This window comes from Phacochoerus africanus, chromosome 10, assembly GCF_016906955.1.
Source record: "Phacochoerus africanus isolate WHEZ1 chromosome 10, ROS_Pafr_v1, whole genome shotgun sequence".
In the NCBI taxonomy this organism is placed as follows: Eukaryota; Metazoa; Chordata; class Mammalia; order Artiodactyla; family Suidae; genus Phacochoerus; species Phacochoerus africanus.
In genome coordinates, this window is record NC_062553.1 from 120,760,210 (window position 1) to 120,783,967 (window position 23,758).

General features: G+C 46.7%; 1 protein-coding gene across 1 annotated transcript; it reads left to right on the forward strand.

Moving 5' to 3' along the window:
• The first annotated feature begins 1,034 nt into the window (after positions 1-1,034).
• Positions 1,035-16,231, forward strand: C10H4orf54 (chromosome 10 C4orf54 homolog). The gene is made up of 2 exons (XM_047799316.1): positions 1,035-6,522; positions 15,052-16,231. Exon 1 carries the CDS (start codon positions 1,077-1,079, stop codon positions 6,483-6,485), a length of 5,409 nt encoding a protein of 1,802 aa, XP_047655272.1. The 5' UTR covers positions 1,035-1,076; the 3' UTR covers positions 6,486-6,522; positions 15,052-16,231.
• Positions 16,232-23,758: the final 7,527 nt, after the last annotated feature.

The following is a 23,758-nucleotide window of genomic DNA, read 5'->3' on the forward strand; positions in this document are numbered from 1 at the left end:
GAATTCCGCCAGTGTAACCGAATCGTGAAGCTGCAGCTCAGGCTATATTTAATTGGAGGTTTATTGTCTTGCCCCCATTTTAGAAGTTTAGGGAACTTTTTTAAGATTGTAGGGATTTGAGATAGTGTCAGGTTTGACTCACGTGCTCCGTTTTAGTGACTATAATTAAAAGTTTATTTTAAAGTGTTAAGTTTGAAGTCTTTGGAAATTGCTCTTTTATACTTTGAGTCAACACAGGAAGGATTCTAGAAGGGAGTCTTCCTATTTTTAAACAAACAGATTATGTTTCATAAAGCGGAACTTTGGGGAAGGCGAAATAGAGGGGTTTATTCCTATGAAAAGCTTTATTATCAGAACTCAATTGATTTGAGATGAAAGAGAAAGAAAATGCATAGGGGTTTTTTTGCTTTTTTTTTTGGTCTTTTTTTAGGACCTCACCCATGGCATATGGAGGTTCCCAGGCTAGGAGTCAAATCAGAGCTGCAGCCACTGGCCTATGCCATAGCCATGCCAGATCTGAGCTGCATCTTCGACTTACACCACAGCTCACAGCAAGGCCAGATCCTTAACCCACTGAGCGAGGCCAGGGATAGAACCTGCGTCCTCATAGATGCTAGTCAGATTTGTTTCTGCTGAGCTACGAAGAAAATTCCAAGAAAATGCATAGATTTTTGAGACCTACGTAAAGCTACCATATGTCTGAGAGCTTTTGAAGGCTTTCTGGGGTGTCCTTAATTGATTTGAAATGCAATGCTGAATTTGGATTTTATTTTAAAACAGGGAGGAAAAAAGAACATTTAATCAGACTAGGGAGTGAAAGACAGCAATGAGTGAAGAATACTTCCCTACCTGCTAGACGTCCCTGGAATAGAGGACATAGGCCATTTGGTTGATTTCCACTAGAACCCCCATGTCCCTCCACCCCCAACATTCTCCCTTCATCTTAGAGCCTCTTCTCTCTACCCTCAAGTGCGGTTTCAGTATGACTAGGGAATAGACACTAAAAATATTTCTGGAATGACGTGACCCACTCTTACCCCATCCAGGAAAGGGACAAGCTTCACAAGAAACAGCACATGCTTTCCTTTCATTTCTGGGAGTCCCGGGGTCGACCTACAGATGCTGCTCCTTCCGTGGCCGATGGCATTCAGACTCCTAGCTGCCGAAGGTGCCAGGCAACCAACCGGACAGAACAGCTCAGTTCCGGGAAGCTGGCCACGGTCTCGGCCAGAGCAGCAGCCCCCTGGCCACCGACCACCTCTGCCACCCCATCCAGGAGACGTCCCACCTCCCTCAGCCTTGCCCGGGCCCCGCCACCGGGGCTAAAGAACTGGGAGGTGGTGGCAGCAGTGGCCGTGGTGCCTACAGCCTTGGAGCCAGTCCAGGCACGTGGAACCCTGCTTCGGGCTCCTCTGCAGCCCCTCCAGGGCCAGGGAGGGACCCAGGACAGCCTCGGCGGTGCTCACCGCTACCTCTTTCTGTCGCTGAAACCTAGGCAACGGCTCAGGATGGATGCCGCCCCGCCTGGGCTGAATCTGCTGGTCAGACCGAAGGAGGTGGGGGACGGGGTGAGAGGAGCTCAAGATAGCCAGGAGCTAAAGCAGCAGCTGCGGCCGCTTCCCAGGCCACCGGCCTCCTCCCAGCAAGAAGCGAAATATGTGGAGATGTGCACTTCAGCTGGAGACCAGAGAAGCAGTGTCCGGACTATGAGACTTACTCTGGAGCCGTGCCCGGGGAATCAGAGGGGCTCTAGGAATCCCAAGGAGAAAGCCCGAGACGAACCCAGCGGTCAGGAGCGCCAGGCCCCAACCCCCCAGAAGAATCCTGCCTCCTCGGAACGCTCCAGGTCCCAGCTCTCCCGAACTGATGAGGGCAGCAACCTCTCATCTTCCTCCTCCTCGCCAGTGGACAAAGCAGAAGAAGTTTCCCTTCCCAAGATGGATGATACCACCGCATCCACAGGGACTCTGGCCACCTCGTCCTCATCATTAGGCTTTGAGAGTGACAGCGGTGAGCATGCCGTGAGCTGCCAGCCCAGGGGAGGAGAAGAAGGGAGAAAAGCAGGAGGAGGTGGGGGAGGGGGAGCCAGAGGAGGAGGGAGAGGTGGGGGAGGAGAAGATGCCACAGAGTGCAGAGACATTATTGCCAAGTCTCAGGGCCACAGGGACCCCCCCAAAAGTCAGGAGGCTCACTACATCACCACCCACGAGATCCAGCTGAGCGAGGTAGAGCAGGACATGGATTTCGACGTGGGCCTGGCCTCCCGCTGGGATTTCGAGGACAACAACGTGATCTACTCATTCGTGGACTATGCTTCCTTTGGCGGCAGCGACGAGACCCCGGGGGATGTCACCACTCCAACCGAAGAGGACGATGACAACAGCTGCTACCTCAGCACCACTCCCAGCACCAACGCCACCAGGACACCCAGCCCCACCAGCAGTGACCCCGCCCGCCCCGGCGCGGGCAGCAGCGGTGGCGACACCAGCAGCACGGAAGTGGGCAGCGGCCCCTCGGACAGTGACCCCACTCCCCCACCCACGGGGCCTGGCACTGCCACCCCGAGTGAGCCCTTGCCGGAGCCCCCGGAGGCAGCTTCAGGGGCAGCAGCCGCCGCAAGCAGCTGTGGGAGTGCAGCAAGCCAGATCCTCCTATCAATCAAACCGACTTCCCGGGCTATAAATGAGCCTAGCAACGTGTGTGCAAAGCAAAACATTATTTATGCTGCCAAGCATGAAGGCGACATGAGCCTCCGCGTCTCTACAGCTGCTGAACACAATTCAAGTTCACTGAAGCAAGACCCGGCTGCAGCCGTGGCTCAGGACCATGCAAAGAAATTCATCGCTGTCCCTGCTCGCCTGCAAACCCGGTGTGGGGCCATCCGGGCGAAGGAGCTGGTGGACTACTCCAGCGGAGCCTCCAGTGCCGTGAGCGAGCTGGATGATGCCGACAAAGAGGTGCGTAACCTGACCTCCCGGGCCTTCCGGAGCCTCGCTTACCCCTACTTCGAGGCTCTGAACATCAGCTCCCGGGAGTCCTCCTCACTCTCCGAGGTCGGCTTTGGGCGCTGGTCGACCTTCCTGGACTTAAAATGTGGAGGTGTTGGAGCCAGGGTGGAACAGAGCCTCCTCAGGAGCAGCGCGGCCTCTGTGGCTGCAGGGCTGAGGAAGGGCAGTGGGGCCAGGACCGCCGCAGACCAGCTCTACATCCAGTCCAAGAAGTCGCAGACCAAGGCCTTGGAGTTCGTAGTCAGCAAAGTCGAGGGGGAAATCAAACACGTGGAGACACCTCTGTGTTTCCAGAAGCAGGTCCAGTCGGGCTCCCGCGTGGTCACCCTTCTCGAGCCTCTGAACTTACGCAGTGAAAGCAAAGCCAGCTCAGCCACCGGGCCCTGCAAGGCCACCAAAGGCCCCAGCAAGGGCCCCGGGTCGGTGTACACGGATGATGGTTCAGAGGCCTCAGAGAGCAGCAAGCCTGCCTCCCGCGCTGATGGCCCCCAGAAGAAGTCCAAGTTTGCTTCCAGTCTGCTCAAAAATGTCATCTCCAAGAAGATGCAGCGAGAACACGAGTTCAAAATGGAGAGGGGGGAGGTCACCGACACATCCCACCACAACCTGTCCAGCACGGCCAAGGAGGCAGAGGGCCCACCTCTTGGGGGCGAGAAGCCGCGAGACAGGGGCCTGCAGAGGCAGAGTTCTCGCCACTCGGAGGCTGGCTCTGAGTACACGGTGGTCAGCGTGTCTGATGCAGGTGGGGAGGGGTCCATGGTCGGGTCTAAATCCCCAATTTTCAAAGCCAGTGCCCCCCGAGAGAGCCATGCCAGCTCCGGCCGTAATTTCGCCGAGGGACAGCCGGAAGAAGTGTGTGAGATTAAAAAGAGTGCATCAGAGACTGTCAAGGGCATCTTCCTTCGTAGTCAGAACAGTGCATTCCGGTCATGGAAGGAGAAAGAGGCTGAGAAGCGAGAAGAAAAAGCCCCCGTCGGGAAGCTGAAACTTCCCAAAGGGGGCGACTGGAGGGCCGATCTCGGGGAGATCTCTGCCAGCAAATCCACCATCATGTCCCGCCTCTTTGTCCCTAACATCCAGCAGACACCCAAGGACAAGCAGCCGGGGAAGCAGGCCACCAAATACCCTGCTGCCCAGGCCACCTCCACGGCGGTGATCAGGCCCAAGGCTCCCGAAATCAAGATCCGGCTGGGGAGTGTGCAACAGCCAAGCTCGGACTTCAACATTGCCAAGTTGCTCACGCCCAAACTGGCCAGTGGCAGCGCCTCTAACCTCTTCAAGACCATTGAGGACAACACCAGGGCACAGCAGAAGCTCTTCCGGGGGGACAACCTGGAAAAAGTGCCCCAGTTCCAAGTGAGAGATGTCAGGGACAAGTCCAAGGCGCAAGGCCCCCTCCACCAGGTGAGAGATGTCCGGAAACTCATCAAAGGGTCAGGGGACAGCAGCGATAAGGGCAGCGTTACCCCAGAGCAGGGGCTGACCGGGCCCAAACCTCGGCAGCTGGCTCCTGCAGCTGGAGGATCTGGATCCCTGTCCCCCATGGTGATTACGTGCCAGGCAGTGGTGAACCAGAGGGAAGACAGCATGGACCGAGAACCCAGGGAGAACGTGGGCAAGGCGGGCGGCTGCCGGGTCTTGAATTCCTCCTCGCCAGAAGGCACAGTCTTGGTTCATAGGGCCTCTGGCAGGCTGCCTGTGGCCACCATTGCCCCCAATAAGCCTGAGCAGGGCTCCTACCTCCCTGTGCTCAAGATCGTCTCTAAGGCTCAGAAGACCCCAGAGAAGGTCAAAGAGGAGGAGGCCAAGGAGGAAGGGAAAGGCCCCAGGCCATCCCGCAATGCCCTGGAGAAGCTGACCGCCGCGGTGAGGTCCATGGAAGAGCTGTACAGCTTCAACAGGAACGAGTGGAAGCGGAAAAGCGATCCCTTGCCCCTGATGACCGACAGCCACGTCCTGTCGCTCATCGCCAGTGAGGAGAGGGAAGGGGCCGCGGGGGCTGAGAGGGACCCCGACAAGGTGGCCAAACGGCTGGGCGAGGCGGAAGAGCGGGGCACGGGAAACAAAGGCGGGGTGGTCCTGCGAGGCGGCCCCGCGGAGCGTCTGCAGCGGAGAAACTCCAACCCGAGCACCGAGAGCGTGTCCGCCCGCGCGGCAGCCTTTGAGAACCTGGCCAGGGAGAGGCCCCGGTCCCTCTACATCCCGCCCGTGCACAAGGATGCGGACAGAGCCCAGCCCCTGCAGCCCCTGCAGCCCCTGCCCCCGCTCCCCAGCACCCGGAACGTGTTCACAGTGAGCGCCAGCAGCACCCAGAAGACCGGGGGTGTCGCTGGCAAATTCCCGCAAGGCCCTTCTCCAGAAAGTCCCTCAGCGGCAAAGGGCATCAAATCGCAGGGACTGCGGTCCCTCAAGATCTCTCCGGCTACCCGGGCACCTCTAGAAGAGGTGACCCACAGGAAAAACGGCAGCACTTTGGAAAAGAGGAACAGTGACAGTGAGAACTACCTGACCATCCCTCTTAAGGGAAGCTCTGCAGCTGGGGAGCTCGCGGGCAGGCCTGGGGCTGGCAGGGAGGGGCCCCCAGCCTCCTCGGCGGCCACTCTCTGCAGCTTGCCCCCCCTGAGTGCCCGCAGCCAGGTCCCCAGTAGCCCCAAAGGCTCTCAGGTCAGTGGAACCAGCCGGCCGGCTTGGCGCACCAAACCTGATAACCCCCGGGAGACGGTAGCTGCCCCCACGGGGCCACAGAGCCCTGAGCACCCCCCCACAGCCATCTACCACCAGCAGCCACTGCCCTTCACCCTGCAGGGGGCCCAGCCCCAGGTCCTCTGCTTCTCCCCGCCAGGCATGCCTGCCCCGGCCCCGGCAGGCCCAGCTGCGGTTCCCACCGACCCCTTCCAGCAGCCACAGCCTCAGCAGACCCAGCGCAAGATGCTCCTGGACGTGACGACTGGCCAGTACTATCTGGTGGACACACCAGTGCAGCCCATGACCCGGAGACTGTTTGACCCCGAGACAGGGCAGTATGTGGATGTGCCCATGACCTCCCAGCAGCAGGCTTTGGCTCCCATGTCCCTCCCTATGCCTCCCCTGGCCCTGAGTCCGGGGGCCTACGGACCCACCTACATGATCTACCCTGGGTTTCTGCCCACGGTGCTGCCCGCCAACGCCCTGCAGCCCACACCAATTGCTCACACTCCGGGGGGCGGTGAGCTCTCGCCCATGGCAGCAGAGCCCCCCAGCAAAGAGGCAGCTGCCCCGTTTCCTGAGGCCCCATACTTCATGGCCTCTGGTCAGTCTCCCGCCTCCTCTTCCTCCTCTGCCCCAGCAGCCACATCCCAGCTGGTGGGGGCCAAGGGCTTCGCTCAGCTGCACGGTAAGCCTGTCATCAGCATCACTTCGCAGCCCCTGGGGCCGAGGATCATTGCCCCCCCCTCCTTTGACGGCACCACCATGAGCTTCGTGGTGGAACACAGATGATGAGCGGTCACCAGAAAGCAGAAGGGAACGGCTGCTGGTGAGTAAACGTCTCTTTGATAATTAGGTTTAAGGGCTTAAGAGCAATCCTGTTTCTTGGTGTTTGAAGTGGCAGATTTACAGCAGAGCAGGCTGTCTCCAGACGTGGGCATTTTGGAAGGGTAGAGCAAAACCCCATCCACGTTATTAAGGACCTAGTTTTCTTGCCAAGCTCCCTTCTCTTTCCCGCTTCTCAGTCCCATGGCTGCCCTTTCCCCTTTGACCTTTTCAAAGTGCCTGAGTGTTTTTTTTTTTTTTTTTCCCACAGTGAGTAGGAGGGAAGTGAGCCTTGGCTCTGCCAGGTTAGCCTTGGGTGAAGATGGGCAGGGGGAAGAAATGAAAACCCGGGCTGGATTTGGTGGAGGGAACTTCATTCCATTCCCAGCAGCCCCCGTGACAGAGGCAGGAACAGCTGGAGACACTGTTACTCTGGTTGCTCCTCGGAGAGTCAAAAACGGACACTTTCTTGTTAGAAGGTTTTCTGAAATCTGCGGAAAGCCTTCTCTCCCTTTGGCACATCTTCCTCTTGAAGTTTCTTATGCAAACAGACTGTATTTTGAAGCTCTTGGTTTTCTGTTTTCAATCAGAATGCTTTCTTAGGTGAGTCCAAAGTGTCTCTCTCTCTCTCTCTCACACACACACACACACCGGCTTGACCTTTAGGAGACGGGAGGTTCTGGAGCTACAGTGGCTCCTTGGATGGAGGTGCTGTTTGATCCAGCCCCTTCAGACTGAGTCCGCTATACTCTGCTGCTCACTTCACATCTGCATTCTCTCCCTTCAGAAAACTCCACTTCCCCTGGCTCCCCTCTAGAGGAAATCAGATGCAGTAGATGTAGATTCTGACATGCAAGTTAATCCACATTCACAGACAGGAATCCTTGCTGTAACTACAGCCTGTGGAACTCGATAGGAAAGGTGAGCTTGGTTTTTCGGAACTAGGACACTCCAGGTCAAACAACTAAGATGGGGGCAACCTTAAGATACAGTGCGAGTTCCCGTTGTGGCACAGCAGAAATGAATCCGACTAGAAACCTGAGGTTGCAGGTTCGATCCCTGGCCTTGCTCAGTGGGTTAAGGATCCGGCATTGCCGTGAGCTGTGGCATAGTTCGCAGATGTGGCTCGGATCCTGTGTTGCTGTGGCTGTGGTGCAGTCCAGCAGCTGTAGCTCCGATTCAACCCCTAGCCTGGGAACCTTCACATGCCACTAGTGTGGCCCTAAAAAGGAAAAAAAAAAAAAAAAAGATACAGTGCAAAGCTGCCAGCACTAGGGGAGCAAATTTGCTCCCTCGTTCTCCTGTCCCCTTCAGATGAGGAAGGGTTGCCATCATAAATGTTCCCAAGGCCTTTCATTCCTTGGTAAGTGTGTACTGAACCAAGAAAGGGGAGGAAGAGGAAAGGAATGTTATCATTGCTTATCCAAAAGAAATAAGCCATTTCTGTCTTTTCTGTACTGGAAAAAAACAGAGGGACATCGTTTCTTTCTGCAATGAAAGAGCCTGAAATTAGGAGGTAGGATCATCAGATCAGAGTCCCAGCATCTTCTCACCAGCTGTGTGTTCTTGGCCACACAAACTCTCTAACACCCATGACACGCTCATGTCAATAATTCCTACTTCTCAAAATCTATCCAAATCTCAGATGATATAACCATGTATGGCGAAATACAGAACTTTTCCGAATTAAGGGGCTGTTACTGTGCGTTATATTTATTGGACTGCCAGACAACATTAGGCCACTGTTCAACCATCCATGGGTCTTTCTCTAAGAATTCAGGTGAACGCACAAGCCTTATTTTACTTTGTGGTCTAAAAATAGATGATTTGAATTCTTCTCTTCCAAGAGTTGGTGACAAGAATTGTGTGACAATCACAAAAAGAGAGGGGAGGGGAGGATTAAAGAGAAGTCATGCAACTTTTGTTCATTGCAGTAAAGAAACATGCATGTGGAAGAAACTTAGAATTAGAGAATTCGTTTTGCAGAAGGAAGAGAGTAAGAAGCCTCTAGACAAAAGCATTTTCATCTTCTGGACAGGTGGGGTGTTTACCTAAGGCTATTTGGGAGCAGCTAATCCTCCGAGGCCTTTGTGTGAGCTGTGGAGATGCAGAGCAAGGGGAAGGGAGGACAGGGCCCAGAGGAGGGAGGAACTGGGCACACACTCGCTCCCATGGTGTCCCTTCACTGCCTCTGGCCTTTCCCCTGCAGCTGAGTCTGGAGAGATTAGGGATTAGGCCAGGAGTTGTTTCCCTCGGAAACCAATGCAAATCAGAGGTTTTCATATTGGAGATTTCCACAGTGATTTCTTTGAAAGCTTTTCCCTTCTTCAACCTGTGTTTTCGTCCATAGCTCTAAAGAGAGACAGCAAATTGGAAAGCTGGCTTTGCAATTTAAGACTGGCCAAAACTAATTATTATACTTTTTGTGTACCGGTAAAAATGTAATGACCCAAGTTCAGATAATAACTAAAATCCTTCCAAATTCACCTTCCTGAGAGCTCTATGCCACTTTTCAGATATATTTTTTAAAAAAAGGTATCCTTTTCTTTGTATGAAAAAAAATTTAAACACAGTTCACATACATTGTACAGCCCCATCCATCAGTTGATGCCCACTGATGAAGGCCAGGGTGAGAAGGCCCAGCGCCAATTTTGGCTCAAGATTTCCTTTGAAAACCAGCCTTAACCAGAGTTTTTCCTTGAGAATAAGGTTTCATATGCCCCTTTCAACTAAAAAATCATGTAAATGCTTTGATCCAAGCACAGCATTTCACAGACAAGAAAATCGGGGCTTTGAAAGAAATGGTTTTGCTGAGGTTCCCAGAGGATGAGAGAGCCGGGACCCCTGGGGCTGGCTCCCCTCTGCTGGACCACCCCAGGTGCTGTGTATATTCCTTGGTGGGAAACATGGAGCCAAGAAGCATGGATGGCAGAGGAGCGTGATGAGCCCTGAAGTGGCAGCCAGGACACCTGGGACCGGCACTGCCTGTCCAGACATTTGGAAGATGGATGTTTGACCAAAATGCACTCATTCCCTCATTCATTCAACAAACATGAATTACACGTTCACATTGCACCAGTCATGGTGTACTCTGCGGTGAGGCCGTTAAACCCGCATGTGACCTGGAACTGTCCCAAAGCCAGGAGCCTGCACTCCCGCTGGAGGGCACACACCCGGACATACACACAGACCTGCAAAACCAGTGTTCAAGTCCTGTCTTAACCTTTAAGATTCCTTCCAGCTCAAATAATAAGTATTTCATCATCTATTTTTAGCTGCCCCTTGTAACAGGGAGCCTTGCCCTCTCCCCTGTGTAGATTTGAGCAGAACCAGCTGCGGCTACTCTCAGATTATTCTGTTATGAATTTCCTTCTTGTTTTGCTTTTATAGGTGGGTCTTTCCTGCTTCTCTTCTTCCTGTGGTCAAAATTGCAGTGCTCCTCAAACTTTGCCAGGTCCCAGCCCATCTCAGACGATAGTTACTAGTATTATTTATTTTATTTGTATTTTGTCGTGACATCACAGATGGTGGTGGACCAGGCCATTTACCGCCAGTGGCCCAGTGGCCAGATAATCACAACGGGGACCCATTTGTAACACACCGATGTGCTGAGCGCACCTGTTCAAAACGTCGCAAGGTTCCCCCTTGTTCGTTAGGCCTTTTCTGTTTTAGGCCTTTGTGGTTTGATTTTTATTTTGGAAGCACCTTCTCCACAGGGTCTTTGATGCCTTTCCTGATGAGCTGGTTTTGGTTTCAGCTTTCTATCATGTCGTCCTCCTTCCCTGATGTACTCACTCTCATGCCTTCTCCTGCCCACCCAGACACCATATTTTTCTTTTAAAATTTTACTTTTGATCCTCGATACAAAATACCTTTTACAAGGGCATAAAGATTAATGTGGAATAAGAACAACAGGAAACCTTTATGGGCACATTGCCTGCTACCTAGTGGGTATTGCAATTTTTTTTTTGCATCTGAATGTCCTTTTTTTTTTTTTTTCTTCTGTTAAACTTGACCCACTCGCTTCTTCATTCCTCAGTGTGCTTTGTGTTGTCCCAGCATCACTGGTCTTTCTTTTCTCCCAACTTCCTCATCGTAATTTCTACCCGCAGAGCAGAGCCCCACGCGGCAGCAATGGAAGTGGAAAGAGAAAGGGAGCTGGCTTCAGGGGGAGCTAGTTTGGTAGAATTTTCTAAAGGGGCCCTATGGGGTCCTTAGATCATCAAGCCCTGTCCCCTTATGTTAACATTGCAGGAGGAAATTGAGGCTCAGAGAGCTTTATGTGACCTTTCTTAAGTCACAGTGTCCCTCGAGGGCAGAGTTGGGACTCAAAACCTGAAGCATCCCAACAAAAAGACAAAAAGACAAAAAAAAAAAAATCCTGAAGTATCCCAGACCAGGGTCTACTTTCCATTTTTGTCTTTCTTACTCCTGCCCAGTTCCCTCACCCCGGGCCACCCTGAGTTGGTGGCCCTCCTCTCGGGACTCCAGCCCACTATTCACTTCCCCTCCTCTCTTCCCTCGCCCTTCAAGAACTTACTTTATGTTCTTGGCTATTTGTAAATGATTCTTTATTGCGGTTTCTCCTTGACCATTCACTTGAGGCTGATTTAATTTAAAGCCCCACCATGCTTCTTCCCTTTCTCCTCCCTTTTCTGTTTGGAATCTGTTGTTGTCACAGACTGCATGGCTTCAGAGTCCCAGAAGCCACCCAAAGCGGGTGAGCCCTGCGCCTCTTTCCTCGGTCTGAGCCCTGTGCACCGAGCAAGGCCGCAGGGCTGCAGGCTGCAAGCTGGACATTTCCTCTTCAACGCATCCTGTCCTTACGTTCCCCAATCAGTTTATGCATTTCTGCATTTTTTTCCTAACTTGATTGTGACTTCCTCTCCCAATTAGTATGATAATAATTTTATTACCTTCCTCATGTCTTTGTTGCCATTTCGTTCCCCCTTTTCTCTTTTCTTGGATTGCAGTTTTCCCCACTTTTAATATTTTGTGCTTTTCCTCATAATTTTATTGCCATCATATGTTCTTCTCGACCCTTTATAAAATGAATAAAACATGAAAAGAGATAACGTGTATAAATTATGACATCCTGAGATATAACGTCATGCTACTTGATTCTTTAAGCCAGTCGGCACTATTTTTATCCCTATTTGACAAATGAAAAAATAGCTTGTCCCAGATCAACAGATTAACTGAAATCCAGGCCCTTCGAACTGGATGGCCTCTATTCTTATCAATGTCCCCCGGTTCTCGCAACTTTCTCCCTCTCTGCCCTCCACGCCTCAGTTCCTTGTTGTGAACTGCCCCTCTTCCTTTATTTGGGAGAAAAGGGAGGGAATAAGTTTAGAAAAAGACTCTGAATCTGGCGATGTATAGCATATACTAAGCCTCCATGTATGGTGTTTTTGTTTTTGTTTTTTGATTAGAAAATTAGCTCTCCTTAGTCATTCGAACAGTGTATGTCCCAAAGAGAGACCATCTCAGCACTCCTAGGGGTTGCGGCTCCAAGTGTGTGTGTACTGGGGTGATGGGTGGTAATTCTGGGTGAGTGTGGGGAGGGGCAAGTGTGGGGTGTCACCTGAGAGCCGGATCCACTGGAAACTGATGGGATCACGCATTTCAGTCCAAGGGGAGCTGGGTGGCTTTGACTAAAACCCAGGTACAGGTGCCTTGAAGTCAGGCAGCCCTGGCTCAAAATCTTCCTCCTCTAGATAAGTGACTGGCTCTCTTTGGACCTCAGTTTCCTCAGTTGTAAAATGGGGATACCTTGAAGGAGTGCTGTGAAGACTGAACCATAAAATCTCACGTAGTCCCAGCCCCTCATCTCGCAGAGGTCTCTGCCAGGGCAGAAAGTCCGTCCTTATCCTTGCATACTGTTCAGGGCTGCACCAGGGGCCCAGACCCAGGATTGCTAGGTATTTCTCCAAACCAGAGGCCATACCCATAGCTCTGCAGTCCCCTTTGAGCTGCCTGATACGTTGGGGCAGGCCAGTTGGCTGTGCCCAGGGTACTCTAGTATCCCCCACGGCTTTCCAGCATGTTATACAACTCTGGGCATAGTTTGCCACTACACGTGGTGATTTTCCTCTCTGTCTGGGGGCAAGCCTGTGTGCAGCAAGGGAAAATCTGACCCAACATTCCTGCTGAACCCTGTCATGTGTTGTGGCCCTAAAATCGTGGGACGTCATCTAGGTCAAACTGCCCAGTGACACCTGCAGTCACTCCTTCGGCTTTACTGACTTCTTCATGACCCTCTGTTAGGTTTAAACCAGCAATTTTTACTATTTTATCCTTCATAGGAATTGGAGTTATTTATTTATTTATTTATTTATTTATTTATTTATTTATTTATTGTCTTTTTAAGGCCGCACCTGCTGCATCTGGAGGTTCCCAGGCTAGGGATCAAATCAGAGCTGCGGCTGTCGGCTTATGCCAGAGCCACAGCAACTCAGGATCCAAGCCGCATCTGCGACCTACACCACAGCCCACGGCCACGCCAGATCCTTAACCCACTGAGTGAGGCCAGGGATCGAACCTGCAACCTCACGGTTCCTAGTCAGATTTGTTTCCGCTACGCCACGACAGGAACTACTAAAGCACCTTTATTACTTTCAATATTTCAAGCAAAATTCCTCTGAAGCTGATGTAAGGAGCAGAGGCAATGTCCTGTGAGTGAATGACAAAGCCATACCTAGGCTATGTGTCCCTAAAAATGATCCCAGCAGCTTATAGAAACCGATTTCTCCTCCATTCCTCAGTCGGCTCTTCCCATCCTGTAGTGCCCTCTGTCTGTCTGTTTGTCTTGTTTGTCTGTCTGTCTTGTTTGTCTCTCAGTCTGTTTGACTCTGCTCAGGGAGCCTTTGTAAACCTTGCTTCATGATGGGACTCAGCCCGAGTTGTCCTTGGATTGTGTTAAAATTCTCCTCTTAGTCTTCTATTTTCTCCTCCCCTCCTTGTAACTGTATTTTCTTTTCCTGTTGCTGCTCTGTGTGTCTCAAGGTAAAAAAACTTAAGTGTAGTAAATGAGAGGTTTCCAAACCCACATGGTCCCTTTCCTCTTGAAAATCATTTCTCAAGATAAAATGTGATAGAGTGAAATCAACAAACTCAAAATATATACACACGAGCTATAAACCCATAATTAATTCTTACACTCTTTTTTTTTTTTTCCTTAAGCATATATTTAACACAGGTAAGTTTTTAGACGGCAGGATTAAAATATCCTTTGCCGCACTATGCTGATTGCATATAATTGATTAAATAGCTTCTTGGAGGTTATTTTTCACATGACAGAGCCTTTTAGTCCTTAACAAATATTACCTATAGGGCACTTATTTTGTCTTCATGATATTATGTTCAAATATCAATTCCCAAATGTTAATTAAAAAATGTTCTTTAGGGAGTTCCCGTCGTGGCTCAGCAGTTAACGAATCCGACTAGGAACCATGTGGTTGCGGGTTTGATCCCTGGCCTTGCTCATTGGATTAAGGATCTGGTGTTGCTGTGAGCTGTGGTGTAGGTTGCAGATGCGGCTTGGATCCGAAGTTGCTGTGGCTCTGGTGTAGGCCGGCAGCAACAGCTCCGACTCGACCCCTAGCCTGGAATCTCCCTATGCCGTGGGTGCGGCCCTAGAAAAGATAATAATACTAAATTTTAAAAAATATTCTTTAGGCAAGGTCCTAATAGATACACTACAGAGAGAGAGAGAAAGAAAGGGCTAATTTTCAGTAAGCTTTTGAACATGGCAATGTTGTCTTAGAATGGATTGAACTAAATTATAGGCTCTAACCAGTATATTTCATTTTAAACAGAAGGCACAGTATGAAATTCTATATAATTTGAGTTTATTCATTTAGATTAATAACTCATGATAAATTTCAAATGTTTCAATTTAGTTTATCATTTCTGCATATTTTAGGAACATATCTTTTACACTATTTGATGTCTGTTATGGATGGTTTCAATGAAACTAAATATTTAACTCTAAAATCATTTTTGAATGGTTGACTGTATTTAATTCAAATTTCAAAGAGAAGTTCCATTTAGGACAATTTCTTTTTTATTTATTTATTTATTTTTGTCTTTTGTCTTTTTAGGGCCACACCCGTGGCATATGGAGGTTCCCAGACTAGGGGTCTAATTGGAGCTCTAGCCCCTGGCCTATGCCAGAGCCACAGCAACGCGGGATCCGAGCCACATCTGCAACCTACACCACAGCTCATGGCAATGCCGGATCCTTAACCCACTGAGCAAGGTCTGGGATCAAACCCACAATCTCATGGTTCCTAGTCGGATTCATTTCTGCTGGGCTATGACGGGCACTCCTAGGACAGTTTCCTGAAGTCAGTATGATGTGTAGTAGATTCAGAAACACGTTCACTAAACACATTTTAAAATGTGAACTTCATCATTGTTAACATTGAAATTAGCCAAATAGTTAAATAGAATATATTTTGGCATTTTTCTTGGTTTTTGAAGAGTGAAATTTAGAACTAACAATCTTTTCGTTGACTATGTTTGTTTATAGGAACAAGACGGAAAGATGGACAAAACTTTTTAAATCTGAAGGCTGCATTGTAACATCACTAAGAATCCATTTGAAAAACTTCCTCTACCTGTGTTACTCATAGTTTTTGCTTCTTATAAACCAAGTGTGTAAGTTTCTGTATTTTTCTGAATATCCCTGTTAAGACAGTTTGTGTTATTTTAGTTTCACTAAGCTGATTGAATGGGTGCATTATTTTTTTTTTCCTGTGTAAAACTATTTCTTTTTATACTTTAATACAGGATATAAGCTTTCTATTCATCTTCCCCTCCTGCATTTGCGACTAGGCAAACAATCTCTTAAGCCTTCTCATAGTTCAGCCAACATTTACAACAGAATAGGATGGGTTCTGTTGTAAACCAAAGCAGCAAATCAATAATTTGGATCACAGATCTCCCTGTAAGTTCTTGGAATATATCAGGACTAGCTGGCAGAGCTGTAGCATTTGTTTGGATTTAAATATGGTGGGTCTGCCTTGTGAATCCTACACCAGCCAAGCCTAGTCGTTCTCTTGGTTATGTTTTACATGCTCTTTTATTGGGTTTCGCATGATTTCAAATGTGATTGTGAAAAACAGTGGTTTTAACTTGTGTGCCTTGTTTTAACTTTCCCATTTGTTCAATGCCATGACACTATTTGTTGCCTTCACATAGAATGGCTTGAATTACTGGAGAGCCAGTGGTTGCATTTAAAATTAAGTTCGTTTCAAAAAGGTATCAAACTTCTACTGCCCTCTAGGAATCCGACCTTTGCTATGAGGGGAGAGCATTATTTTTCTTCTTCAGTGATTTCCTCCGTAGCTGCATATTCCCATCCCTCACGAATTGTTTGGAGTCTGAAGAATGACCTGTTTGGGGCAGTGAGGTAGAATGTAAACTCTTGATTTCCCTCCAGCTCTAGCCATACCAATAGCAATGACCAAGGATGACATTATTTGCTCCTTATGGTTTTAAGACATGTCAGATCTTTCATCAACACTCAGTACTGCCTCAGTTGTAGCCCAGTTCTAAAGGTTATTTTAGTGAGTGTTCCTGGTGAGTTTTGAAGAGCTGATTGAACAGATAAATATTCAGCGCATCATATTTAATAAGTGAGTCAATATATATTCAACATGTTACATTGGAATATTTTTTACTTTTTAAAAGAATAACTTGAAGTTTATCCCAGGTTGTTTTTTGGTTTTTGTTTTTTTTTTAGGAATCACCTTTTACCTATTCAATGATAAAGCATTCTGGTAACTTTCTAAGCGTTATTTTGATTTTAATGATCATCAATATTGGTTTCTGCTTAAAACTGCTTCTGGAAACCATGGAATTTTATACTATTCAAGACTGAAGTGTGCGTGAAAAATTATAAGACTTATTTTTGTATGATTTATGTCATCTCATTACTTTGTAGTTATGCTTTCCATCTCAGTTGGACTCTTTAAATAAAACTCAATTTCACACGGAGGGCCTTCCTTAAAGGGGTCTTACTCTGAAAGTTCTGATGAGTAAAAGGAGGGTTTGAGGCAGGAATAGTCAGCTCTGATCACAATTCAGTCGGTCATTGGGCTAGTGAGCTATGAAATGACTCCCATAGCCGCTAGGAGACGTGGAACATGAAATATGAAACAGTCTCTGTTTGGAAAAGATGTGCTTGTGCTCTGTTGGGGAAGGTGTCATTCCTTTGGTCTTCCTACCCAAGCACATCAGCATATTCACCCCAGAACTTACTTAATTTTTCACCACTGGGAAGCATCTCCTACGGCATCAGCCCTTCCTCATTTTCAGTAGAGATGGGCTGGGCATGAGGTCACTTAATATTAAAACAAGAAAGCAGAATATATCAAAGATCTCAAACTGATGATACACAAAGCAGCACCATGAAGTCTCCAGTGTTTGAACACATCTGGTGACACGTTGATAGGATTTGGTGGGTAGAACCAGAATTGATAAGACCATTAAAACCACATGTGACTTTTTTTAGGAAAATCCAGGGCTCGTGTGGCATCATCAGCTGCTTGTCCCGTCTTCAAAAAGAGGCATCTCCCTTCCTAGAACATGTGTAGAGGTCTTATCGACCGAAGGGTCTGGAGATCCCATAAGTTCTTTATCGTTATTTATCAGTGGCAGATCTGAGCCTTAAATTCTCACATTGCGGTAGAGTAGGACACAAACGAGGAAAGAAAGGAGAACTTTTCATTTGTCAGTCGTTTCAGAAGGTCCATGTTCTCTGAGAAGCTGCTATGGATGTAGTACACGTCCAATTGTTACAAATGGACCTTTCAAATGATATTCTGTGGACACCATATCATTTTATGTTTCGCTATTTCTTCAAACCATGAAAAAACAAAATCAAAGCTGCCGGGCCATTTACTACCTCAAGTGAGAGGGAGGAACATTTTTAAAGACATGAGGTAAATCTAAATCCCCATTTTCAATGTTTTATTTTATCTTGAGGCTGCATTTGATATCGGAATGAAGTAGTCGTGCCTTTCCCTTCTCAACCAAAGTAAAGAGGAGTGAAGCAAGAATCTATGAAGTCCTCTGACCCATAAGATCATTGCTTTGACAGTGTCCTTTCAGCTACGAAATGATCCTTTTATAGTTTGTGTACACAAAACCAATAATCAAGCATGCAGCAGTTCCTAATTAGTGCCCGGAGCTTGACTCTAATTAGAACTGCAGAGTCTGGCTTTTGCCATTTGCTTTCAGGATTACATGTGTGAGTTAGTTTTCCAGAGGAACCATAGGGCATTGTGTATATAAATCTTAACCCATTTCCTCATTTTCCCTGTTGGTTAAATGGTCAAGCTGAAGTATGCTCCATTTGAACTGCTTTCTGGAAAACCGAACACATATGCAACTACTACGAAGATTTAATTTATCAGAATGTATTTTCTGAAAAAACCCTCCCTGAAAAGTGCCCTTACAATGAAATGAAGCCCAAATATGCAGGTAGTGACTTAACATATAGGCTCTCTGTATGTCTGTCTGTGTCTAAGTTTGTATGTATGTATATGGCTCTCTGGATATCATTGAATGAATAAGCTAAAACAAATTATCCTTTGACATCTTTATAATAAATCTTAAATGTTAACATGTCTTTCAAATTCATCCGTATATCACTGGGAGATACCTAGCGATACGTATTTCTTGTTCTTAATTTTGGATTTGACTTCATCATTCTTGCCTCTTAAAGAAATTTAATGCAATTTAAGTATGTTTCATATTTCATAGCAATGAAAGTCTGTGTTTGCTACAAATTGAATGCTCATGCTACCTGAAAAATACTTTGGACTGCAGGACAGTGTTGATTCTTAAGTAGAGTGATGATAACTTCATAATAAGTTTATATATATGTGCATGAGAAAACACATTCAATCATAGTCTCTGTGTTTAAAAACTATCACGGTATACATTTTCCTATGTGGTGCTTGAGGAGGTTCATTCTACAGTTTACAAGGTGTAGGTTTGCACCCCAAATTCTCAGGGTATGCTATTTTACCCAAATACTTGAAAGAAAAAGGTGCCCTGTATTTTATCAGTACTGTTGAGGTGGAAAATTCTGTGTAGGTTTGTTGTAGAAAAACTACTTCTAAAAATCAAATTCACAAAATATGTTAGGCTTTGACATAATTCCTAAGGAGATATAGATACGATATATATTTGCAAGAGACTTTCTATATTCTTAACTAACTTCTGGGTCCTAAGTAGACCTCACAGGTGCATAAAATCATTAATAAAGCATGTAGCATTTGCTAAGTCATACCTTGAGCTTGAACCTAATTGGAATTGCAGACTCTGGTCCTCTGGGGAAATACAAAAACATGTCCATCTGTGGCACATGTTACAAGACCCAGGGAAGGATTCTGGAAATTGGACCCATTTGGATGCCCCGGGTCTCAGAAGAGAACTGAACATTCTCAGCAGCAATCGTAAGCTCTTCACATCTTGTTTCATGTTGCAACTAGAGCATATTATTGGTGGTATTCCTATTTGATAATGGTGCAGAATAAAACACACTCGCAATACATTGAATTTTATTTCGTTTTTTAAGTTGCACAATGACTTTTTACAAGCTAGTGTTAATGGCAGAAAGTCCTTTCCAGCGCTCCCTGAAATTACCTATCATCCTTGTATCCTTTTTCTAGCAGGTGGTCCTTTCTTTTTCTTCCCCTTTGAAGATGTAGGTTTCTATATTGACGTTGAAATCATCTTATTGTACAGTTAAGACAGTGGTGGTTGGAAAGAATGTGAAGACTGAGGAAGTTATGTCCCAATCAGAGGAGAGTAAATTGTGTGGTAAATGGAGAAAGACATTGGACAAGGCTGACTTATACCCCTGGCTATGAAAAAAAGCCAGTGGGAAATGGAAAGAACATTTAAGCTGCTCTCAAGACAGACATCCTGGTGGAAGCGTTCCTACCTGAGGTCTGGTGTGACTCAGTTACGGAATGCAGTGAGCATGGCCAGTGGGATTGTGAATCCAGCCCAAGAGCTCCGAGAATCACTTTGTCAGTGTGTTGCACATGGAGAAAACGAAGACAAGGACTCTGTGAGACTAGCCTACGTCCCTTTAATTGCCAGCATTTGTAAGTGATTGTGCAATCTTGTGTAACGGTCTTTTATTTTGACTCTCTTGAAAAAAAGAAATGTTGTGTTGTTGTTGGTTTGTTTGTTTTTTTTTTTCCAGTAAAAGTAAATGCAAAGAAAACATGCATTGTTTGTCTTTCACTCAAAAAATAAGCTTTCTCTTCTAACTTAAATCCTTCCTTTAACTGAAGTACTCTATTATAATGTTTCATTTCCAGGTTATATTAGCTTTCTCTTGCTGTGGTACTGTAAACTTAGTAGCTTAACACAATGCTTATTGGACTGTTCTGGAGGTCAGAGTCTCGTGTGATTTTCCCCTGTCCCCAGAGTATTTCACCTGGTCAACCAGAGGCATCTAACTGCTTGCATTATTAAGCAGCATCATGAAAGGCACTTACCAAGGTGTGTATGATGCTCTGCTCACACCAAAGAGCGACTCAGACATCAGGTCTCCATGAGGGTCCACACGGAGACCTGGGAGAGTAACTGTGGATGTCCCCTCAAAACCTAAATACATGAGGCACAGTCATTTGGAGACTGACCACACGGGAGGAATCAGTGCTGTAACATGTCAACCACTAGTCAACTCAAGTCACTATAAACCTTAAGACTGAAGCCCCCAAAAGACTTGACCCCACATTCCACAAAGGCATACATCCAATATTCTTCACGTGTTTCGTGGACTTGGGGGTTGTAGAGCAAGCCAGAAAGTTGAGGCCAGTTCCAGCCCTTGTATTTTCCTGAGTTATCTTTGGCTCCCAGCTCTTGTTTCCAGTGAATTCTCAGATTCCATTCTCCATTTTGCCTCAAGGGTGCACTATTTTACTCTGCCTTGCGTTATCCCCCCAGGCGTGATTGCAAGACCTCCATCCCATCCTGAGTCTACCTTTGCATGCCAGAGTTTTGCTAAGGGCTTACGGTACCTGGGTTGGTGAGTAGCAGGTGCTCCATCCTAGGGCAGCCAGCTGTGTTGGCAAACATCTTAAACTTGAGCACTGGGATTCCTGTTCTTGTACACCCCTCTGCCATCTCTGGCACTAGGTAATTTCCCTGGCTGTTGAGTTCCTTGTGCTTTAGCCATCCTCCCCATGGCGAGATCCCTCTCCCTCTCTTCATCCTTTGCTTCCTCTGCTCCTTAGCTTGCTAACTCAGAATCCTTTAATTTCCTATTATTTCTTATTCAGAGCAATTTGACCACCTAACAAAGCCCTACTAAAGCAGATTCACTACCTTATGTTCAGAACAATTGTTCTAGTTATGTATGGGTGAGTAACAATCCACTCCCAAACTTAGTGGCTGAAAAAACACAAAAATCATTCGTTTACCTTGTGAGTCTGCAGTCTGGGCGGGGCTTGGCATGGAAGGTTTGGCTTTGCTTCACACAGCAGCTCGACTTCCAGGGGAGAATCTACTTCCAAGATGACTCACTCACATGACTAGAAAGCTGATGATCACTATCAGCTGGGAGTACATTTGGAGCCAGACGAGGGCCTCCATTCTTCTTTAGCTGGGCCTCTCCATGGACTTCTTGGGCTTCCTCAAAATATGGTGGCTGGGTTCCAACAATGAGTATCCAAGAGACAGGAAGCAGGCCCCACCCATTTCTTACGGCCTAGCTCAGAAAGTGACACAGCATTGCTTTCACCATATTCTGGTTGACAATTAATCACAGAACCCAGCTTCAAGGGGCAGGACCACCAGCTCTCAATGGGAAGAGTTGAATAATTTGGGAATATGTTTCATTCACCATCCTCATTAAGGAGAATTTTTAAAAAGATACTTTTTTTAAAAGAGGGATTTTAAATTCTGCTCTTAGATGATGGTCAAAATTCTAGAAGAAAAATCTAGAATAAGAACAGTCTATGCAAGATTTTCTAGGCATGCTTTGTGGGTGTATTGGGCACATGGTGGAGTCTCAGGGCAGAAATCATTGTTGTATTTCCAGCGTGGAGAGAATCAATGTTCTTTAGGGGTGAATGAATGCCCGCTATATGCCAGGTGCTCTGATTCATGAAGAGGTTAGGATTTCAGAAAGCCTTTAAACATGGTGAGAATGCCTGATATGCTGATGGAGCTCTCCGGTCTAAGCCTTGTCGAAGGCATGGAGATTGAAAGAGGAAACTGGCCAACGGCCACAAAGAGGAGATCCATGCCAGTGACCCAGCATGGGACAGGCAGGAAGCAAAGAGGGCTGGGTGTGAAGAGAACCAGAAAACCCAGCAATAGCAAGAGCCTGAAAGTGAGGAAGCTGTTTAGTTGTGCAGGAAGCAGGGAGCTTCTGAAGGGAGAAGCAGCAGGGCCCAAGCCCTTGAATAGGAAGTTTATCCAACAGAAGTGGTGTTAAAAAGACAATCATCAAAGACATAGCAAAAGATGCATTTTTTTCTGTTCCTTAAAGTTTTATACAGATCAACAGATTTTTCGCTTAGTGTAATCTTCTCTGAAGGCTTATGTATCTTCAGTACTACTGGAAAGAAAGTGAAAACAAGTTTTGTGATACACATATGTATATACAGCACAAACACACTTGATAGAGTATTGCAGAATAAAATAATAATATAGACAATATGTGACATATTTTATGTTTTTATAAAGAATTATTAGATAATATAATTGCCCCAGCCTGTAATTAGCATTCAAGAAATATTATCTGCTACAATATACCTTTCCTTTATAGCTTTTTTGTTTTGTTTTGTTTTGTTGTTTTTTTGCTTTTTATGTACCTGCAGCATATTGAAGTTCCCAGGCTAGGGGTCGAATCAGAGCTGCAGGCTGCTGGCCCACACCACAGGCACAGCAGTGCAGGATCTGGGCCATCTGCAACCTACACCACAGATCACAGCAATGCCAGATCCTTAACCCACTGAGTGGGGCCAGGGATGGAACCCATGTCCTCATGCATACAAGTTGGGTTCCTTTCCACTGAACCCATTGGGAACTCCCATTGTAGCATTTCTGCTTCTGAAAAATCCAAGTTCACTGCTAAAAATATCCAAATCATATTTATAAAAATTGTGCTTGTTCTTTGAAGGAAATTTGAAAATGTTAAAATGTTCGAAAAACTGAAAAGAAGGGAAAATTATTAATCATGAAGCACATTGCCTCCAGAAATAAATACTTGCAAGTGTATTTGATAGTTTACATGCTATTTTGTAGTCTATTTTTTTTTCTTCATAAAATTATAAACCAACCTCCTTACCTTCCAGTATTCTTAAAGGAATGATTTATTATTATTATTATTATTATTATTTGTCTTTTGTCTTTGTTGTTGTTGTTGTTGCTATTTCTTGGGCCGCTCCCGCGGCATATGGAGGTTCCCAGGCTAGGGGTTGAATCAGAGCTGTAGCCACCGGCCTACGCCAGAGCCGCAACAACGCGGGATCCAAGCCGCGTCTGCAACCTACACCACAGCTCACGGCAACGCCGGATCGTTAACCCACTGAGCAAGGGCAGGGACCAAACCCGCAACCTCATGGTTCCTAGTCGGATTCGTTAACCACTGCGCCACGACAGGAACTCCCAGGAATGATTTTTAAGAGCTGTATCTTATTAGGTTTTATCAAAATAGGTTGAATCAATCTCATCTTTTTAAGTACTTAGTTTTTATGGTTTGAGGCTATGAAAATTATGCTGCATCAGACTCTGAATACAAATCTTTCCAAATATCTCTGATGATTTCCTTGAGGCAAAACATTCTAGGTAGAATTAATGAATAAAAGGACAAAAAAAAAATTCTTAACTCTTTTGACACAGATGTCTCCCTACCGTCTACCCTGAAACATACAATCACCCCATTTAGAAACTTCATATTTTAGCATTTCACTTGTATAAAATTATCTTGAGGATTGAGTTATGAGAAGCTTCTTATGATTTGCTGAAATACATATTTCCCTGCTAAAAGTTCACATTTTTACTTTCAACCCTTCCAACAACCTCCCCCCAAATACACACACACACACACACACACACACAAAGTTAACAAATTTCAGAAGAGACCAGTGATCTTATGACTTTGTCTTCCTTACTCTCTAGAGCAAGTCTCTCAAAGTGTGGCCCCCAAACCAACAGCACGGGCTTCAAACCTTATCTGTTTTCAGTGCAAATCCTCAGCC

What these genes read in the sequence shown, in the direction of transcription:
- C10H4orf54 (XM_047799316.1), top strand. Translation starts at nt 1,077, where the DNA reads ATGCTTTCCTTTCATTTCTGGGAGTCCCGGGGTCGACCTACAGATGCT.